At 31.2% G+C, this 7142-nt stretch overlaps 1 protein-coding gene and 1 long non-coding RNA gene across 2 annotated transcripts; both read left to right on the top strand.

Moving 5' to 3' along the window:
* The first annotated feature begins 588 nt into the window (after positions 1-588).
* On the top strand, positions 589-4773 carry LOC128172392 (IgGFc-binding protein-like). The gene is made up of 5 exons (XM_052838189.1): positions 589-631; positions 870-947; positions 1709-1841; positions 2120-2305; positions 2528-4773. Exons 3-5 carry the CDS (start codon positions 1763-1765, stop codon positions 3745-3747), a joined length of 1485 nt encoding a protein of 494 aa, XP_052694149.1. The 5' UTR covers positions 589-631; positions 870-947; positions 1709-1762; the 3' UTR covers positions 3748-4773.
* Positions 4774-5857: 1084 nt separating this feature from the next.
* Positions 5858-7137, top strand: LOC128172536 (uncharacterized). Its single transcript, XR_008242302.1, has 3 exons — positions 5858-6045; positions 6793-6855; positions 7075-7137. It is a non-coding gene; the product is annotated as an uncharacterized LOC128172536 (long non-coding RNA).
* Positions 7138-7142: the final 5 nt, after the last annotated feature.

Genomic DNA, 7142 nt, shown 5'->3' with positions numbered 1-7142 from the left:
AGGATAAGACTTTTACCAGATTAAATACATATCAATGATAATCTTGTTTGCTGTCTACGAGTATTATTCGTTTGAAGACAATTCTTACACCCTTAATAAATGTATTGTAACATGTTACGTTTGATTTCATTGGTTTTTTTTGCATTGTAGAACTCGTATATGTAATGTTTACTACTTCATTAATTTTTAGTATTGATAATTAAATGGCTGTTTCTGATAAAAACCTGTTTAATTGGTCAATAAACCCATTTTAGAAACAAATTAGAGAAACGGATATTACAAATGTAAGAATACATTCGTTTGATGCTTTTAATACTGCTATACATTCTAACAGTTTAAATATAACTTTTAAAGTTTATTTGTTTCATTTTAACGATCGCCAAATGTAATGCAGTGTTGGTACACTTGAACTCAACAACCGAGTTGCATTGACTCTAGGCAACAAAATCAGCTAGATCTTGCATTTATTCTGTCATTTTTTTAAAATATCGTTTGATTTAATTTACTGATCTGCCAATACCTTAAATCTAAAGATATGCTGGTAATATTTACATATTCTTTTTTTTTTTTTTATTTCAAACAGATATATTTTTCTGATCAATCCGACGGACTGGACGTGTCACAACCGCCGGTAAGTTTGGAAGAATCGAACTAATATGCAAATTTTAATCCTTGCGAGAAATGTGTGTATTTAATTAGTTTTGAAATTTAAAAAAAAAATCAAAATAATGTTCCAAATTGTTTTTGGTAGTAGTATCGTTAACCTATTAGACAGGTCCAGTACAATCTCCATATATAGCTTCAATAAGCTAAATAACTTTGATTAGTTATTCAGTGTAGCTTCATTGATTTACACATCTATCTTAAAGGCGTATGATTCCTTATTTGGAAGACAATCAGCATCTTCCCGAGACCAAGCTGACACACCATCTAATACAAACCAAAGAGTAAATCAAATGGCATCAATATATTTTTAAATGGCTACAATCTTTCCGGTAAAATTTCGATTTTTTTTCCCTTTTCTTATCATATTTGTTGTTGTGATTATTATTAGATATACCGTGATATTCTCATTATAAGCAGCTAGATAAGTTCACTTAAAGCATTAAGTCATAAAAGTTCATACATAAAACAGATTGCAATATGTATTATCTATCGGCGAAGAGTTGAAGAAACATAAGATATATATGAAATGATGCTGACAAGCATTTTTATCATGTTAAATGTAAGTAAGGTCAGGCACTATTTACACTATTTATAGTGTGCATTGACGACTTACAAGGTCAATATTTTGCATAATAAGCGGTTTTCTTTTAAGTTTTGTTTGTGACGTAATAAGGAGAAATTGATGTTCGTAACAATCACTTATTTTAAGGTGCGCGACACATCTGCACATAGCAAATATGATCCTTCGTCCTTGATAATTTTACCATACACGCTGGGGCTCATGTATTCTTTTTTCACTTTTAGGTGTACTGCGTAACTAGACTAAATTCCCACATCCGTAAATCAGATCTTTTTAGCATTACAAAGCTTTTGCTTCCAAAATAATTTTTACACGCTCATATATAAAAGGTGGAAACAATCAACATTCTCAGAACACAGGATAACTTGATATTTGTATGTAAACTATAAAAAAAAAAACCTACACATGTTTGCATCTTAACAAAATATCATTATTCTTTATAGATTCCTTTTTTTTTTGCAGGATCAATCCATCCAAGAAGGAACAGCAGAAGCAAATAGAAAATTTAAATATTACATGATTTTGATTGTAATTTTATTTTTGGCTTCCATTGCTGCACTCGAAGTGGCTTATCAAAAATATTTCAAGCATAAAGGTAAACCCTAAGACTTTTATTTACTTAATAATTTGCATTTAAAAGATATAAAACAGTTTTTTAGTAAACTATTGTTGTATGATGTATTCACAAGAAAATGAGCTGCCAATAGTTTCATCAACATATCATATTATAATTAATACCATTGATAACACAGACCTTGAAATTGCCAAAAGTAGAGTCATTTTTGTTATACATGTATGCGTTGTTGCAACAATGCGTGTACATTCAAATGCTGATTGAAATAAAATTTATGCCTTCAATATTTTATTTTTAAGATGACAAGGAAGATACTTCTTCAGATGATGTTCGGTTATCACCCAACAATTCTTTCCCGGAGTATTCATCTTCCACATCTTCCTCGTACAATGATCATACCAAACCCTTGCCAGAGTATCCATCAACCACATCTTCCCCAAACATGTATCATAATACTACCAAACCTTCCGCAGATCATCTACCCGGTTTGTATTGGTCATTAATACATGCCTTAAAACGCAACGCAATTAACTAAGTTTTAACTTTTGCTTACAGATATGTTTAAACTGTATTTTAAAACAAATATCGAGTTAAGGCAATTGCTACAAAAAGCAAAAATCACTATGGTGGCATTTATTTCCCAGAATACACGTCTGAAATAATCATCAATTTAAATAAAATATATCTTCAATTTTGTTTGCTTATAGGAAGCTGGGGAACACGTTTTATTGTGTTGTTCATGCAAAACATACGGAATACGAGGAAATCCATTTACGTCACATCAGTCAACGGAATACGGATAAACGTTACAACGTCTGAACGTCTCAATAGTTCTCTCAAAAGTGAGATTGACCAAATCACCAGTATATACTCTTTTGAACAATTCTTCATTCCAAATTCACTGGAGTTAGAAGGCTTTAAGATAGAAACGAAATGTATATTAATTGAAACTTCTCAAAATTCTATGGTTGTAAGTCAGGCTGATGTCTATTCATCGGTTGGGATGACAACTCATATCCCGATACATAAACTTTCAACTAAATATGTTATTGTCTCGACAAATCCGGTGAAATACTTCAGTCAATTTGCAGTTGCTTCAATTAATGAAAACACAATAATATCGATAACCTTCCAAATGAATGATACATTACAAATTGACGGGAAAATATTTCGGAGTGGGGAAACTTTTAGCATCAAACTCAACCGTTATGAAACATACCAGATTCAACATACTGTGGACTTGACAGGAACGTTCGTTCAGTCATCTTTACCTATTGCCGTCTTCTCTGGAGATGATTGCAACAAATTAAATGGGCAAGGGTTTTGTGATCACCTAATTGAACAATTGCCACCGACATCCAGAATTGATGCAGTATATGTTGTTCCACCCCATCTGTACAGCAATACCAAAATACGAGTCATGGCCATCGATAAATCAACAATTTTCTACAATTGCACAAATAAGACTTTCTACAAGTCGTATGAGCGTTTGGAATACTTTGATATTGATATTTCAAGCAACGGAGTGTGTTATATTCAATCGAACGGACCTATTTTGGTAGCAAGTTTCGGTTTATCTTCTTCATTAAGCTACAACAGTGATCCTTCAATGGTTATTGTTCCAGGATTTCATCAGTACCAAAATTACTACAAAATAATAGTTCCTTTTGGATATGATTACAGCAATATTACAGTTATTATGGAACAAAGCGACAGTCTACTGCTTCTAAACGGCTACACAGTAGCATCAAGCAATATTCTTTATCAGGAATTCCTCTACTATAGTACTCATTTCAAGGTAATGATAATTCGTGTGCTCGCAGGTGAACTTACGGTGACTACAACGAAAAGCGATAAATTTGGACTAATGTGTGCTGGCATAAATTTTTTCAAATCCTTTGCTTTCTCTGGTAATTCTGTATTGTAATATTGGTTGGGATTTTTTTTTCATTGTTTAAAGTTAAAGGGGCATGGTCACGATTTTGGTCAAATTTTATTTTTATTTTTTTATTATTTGCAATGTTTAGGAATGCATTTCTAATGATCAAATGCAATTTGGGTGCCAGTCGTTGAGTTTTAAGCAAAATACAGGGCTTACAATTCTTCGTCAAGTAAACAAGGCTCGTGCCCTGTTTTTGTTTACTAAAGGTTCAATATACCAGTACAAAATCTTTTTAAAGCTGGTTTGTCTATCTAATTATTCATTTTAAGCATAAATGAACAGTTCCTAACGATTAACAGATTCATTTTAGGTCTAAAACTGGAATTTTCACTTTAACATTCAAAATGTAAACACACGCTTTGTTTACATAGCGAAGAATTGTAAGCTCTGTAACTCGCTTATGACTTATCAAATGGCATTCAAATTTTGGTTGCCTATTAAAAATGCCTTACTGAAGTATTGTAAACATTAAAATCGAAAAAATAATTGTTGACCAAAATCGTGACCATGCCCCTTTAAATTCTTTAATACACAACATGTCCTAAACTTGAGTTACGTGTTACATATAGAGAACAGTTAAAAATATGATTTTACGAACATGAACATCAGCAGTTTATTTGTGTAAATTACAAATCTGGTTAAAATGGGCGTTCCTCGAGATATAATAAAATATCAGAATACATGTTTAACATTAACCTATTAAACAAGAGAGAGAGAGAGAGAGAGAGAGAGAGAGAGAGAGAGAGAGAGAGAGAGAGAGAGAGGTTGTATTTACGCATTATTTTGATATTTGTAGAATATAAATGTATATAGATTTTAAAGTCAATAAAATATCCGTGCTGTTTGTCGCACATATATTGCAGAATCTATTTACTGATATATATGATTTAGAATTATGACATCATTATGCTACTAATTGATCGGATTATAATTCATCGTTTATGTGTCATCATATTAAATGTGAACGTGCAATTGTTGTTTATGAAAATAAAACCAAACGTTCTTAATTAGTATTTTGATTATTTATATTTTTACTGATCACAATAGTGGTTTACAATGTAACTGTTTTTGAGATATTGCCAATTATACTTTGATATCTCCCGAAACAAAAGAAAAAATTGTTATTACAAAGAAGATTTTTGTTTAAATCAGAATGTTTAAAATATAAATAAATGACAAAAAGATCTTTTAATCAAATGTCTTTCAAAGATCTATTAGATCCATAATTCAAATATCATCAACGATTATTCCGCCTACTTAAGGTCTGATATTTTTTATCATTCCTTTCAGAGTTCATATAACAAATTACATGAAGTGAAATATATTCCCAATCAATATTTAACAGATGAAAATCTAATTTATCCCAGTCAATCTGTTATTATTTGATATATCTCATAAATAAAGGTATCAATTATCTTTTGATCTTCACCTTTTGCATTTCCAATAAACTGATTACCCTACCGAAATAAAATGCATTTTTATTTACCGTTGTATTTACATGTATCTATGCACCCTTTCTTTTTACGTTGCAAAGTCCTTTTAACTCTGAATGTTTAACACAAACAGGAAGAAAATACCAGTGCCTAATTCCTTTTCATTCCTTTTAAATTATTTGCATAGAGACACAATTCGCTTACTTTATGTTTGACTCCACATATAAATATTTATCAAACGTTCATTAGAAATAGCAAGTAATGCACATTGCTTCCTATATACTGCCAAAAATTGGTCAGAGATTGTACTCTTTACTCTATATTTGTCTGTTTATTATCCATACACATTTATCTGATATCAAACACATTTCAATGACAGCCGGTGTGAAGGAAAAAAAAAGTTTCCATTTATGAATTCTGATTTTTCCTTTCGTATGAGTAAGCATTTTCATGATTTTGAGTCATTTGTTTTAGCATTAATGTTATTCATTGGGTCTTTTATTTTATAATATTGAAAATTGGATAAGTGTGTGTAATATTTAAAAAACCTAGCATTCATTACACAAGTTTCATATGACATATTCAAAGCAAGGGGTGTACTGCTGTTTTCACATTATGCAATAAGCTGCTCTGTCGAAATTTAAAGCTGCATACGTGACAAAGGATGATGTTTATTGATGGATAGTTAATATTATGACAACGATCAGGAAGAGAATTTAATACAATGATCACCGAGCAAGCACTCGTAAATAGAAAATTCGAAAAACAGTAGTTGAAATTATCATTGCGAATCAACACACCAATTAACTGCTTGGGATAGTCAGTCTAAATGTATTCAAATGGGTCTGAGGTAAGTCGTATGTATATAAGTCTGAAGAAAGTCGTATCTGTATAGTTTTATGAAGGAACTAGTATATGTACTACAGAAAAAAAAAAATAGGTCAAGGTCAGAATACTCGTAATGTATTGTAAACTGACTTTTATTTGTTTTGAAGGCCTGACCCTGGCATTCATTTGCAAATTTAGATAATATGTAAAGCCAACAAGAATGTGTAATTTTTTTCCTTGTTTTTGTTTGTAAGTTTTGTGGGTTTTTTTTCGTTTTTTTTCGTGTTTTTTTTTATTGGGGGGTGTTTGTCTTCTTGTTTCTTTAGCTTCCTTTTTTTAATATTCTTCTCAACAAAGTGATTGTGATGCTGTTACGATGTAAGAAATTATATGCCTTTCTCTTTAGTATAAGTGATATTAATTATAGATTATTCAGCATAAACGGAATGTGCATTTCCCTTTTTATTCATTCATACCAGGTATACTGTAAAAGTGGTTAATAACGCTGGTGGTTAGGTTATTGTTCTATGGTCAGATAATACGCAATACGCGTAGGTGTTAAATACGAGGATGCGTGATTTACAACTCTTAAGTTTTGATTTTTATTTTAAACGTGGGGTATTTTACGCGCTTTTAAGCTTACTGCGTTCATGTAACTAGTCTAATCGTAACCCCCCCCCCCCCCCCAGGCGTAAATATCACTTTTAAAATAGTTTAATCAATTGCTGTATTTAATGTATTAATACGTTGTTTAATCAATTATGTTCAGGACTCGACAGGTTCAGGATACGCACGTATTTCAGCCATCAGCAGTTCAATTAATTCAACACAGGTATGCTATTTAGTAAATAATGACTTTTACGAGATGTCAATATAACAAAAAAATGCATTTTTATATATTATACATTGTTGCTAAGACCAGCTTTGTAATTTTTTTTTTATTTTAAATTATCATATTAAAATGACGATGCCATTGTCAACTCTTTTAAAGTATTTTAATCCGTTACTTTTTTAAAATGTATTAATACAATGTGTAATCAATTATGCTCAGTACTCGAGAGGTTCAGGATACGCACGTTTTTCAGCTATCAGCAGTTCCACTAATTCAACAGAGGTAAG

The sequence above is a fragment of the Crassostrea angulata genome, chromosome 2, assembly GCF_025612915.1.
Source record: "Crassostrea angulata isolate pt1a10 chromosome 2, ASM2561291v2, whole genome shotgun sequence".
NCBI lineage: Eukaryota > Metazoa > Mollusca > Bivalvia > Ostreida > Ostreidae > Magallana > Magallana angulata.
Note: the sequence above shows the minus strand (reverse complement) of the source record. Positions and strands in the feature narration are given on the sequence as shown.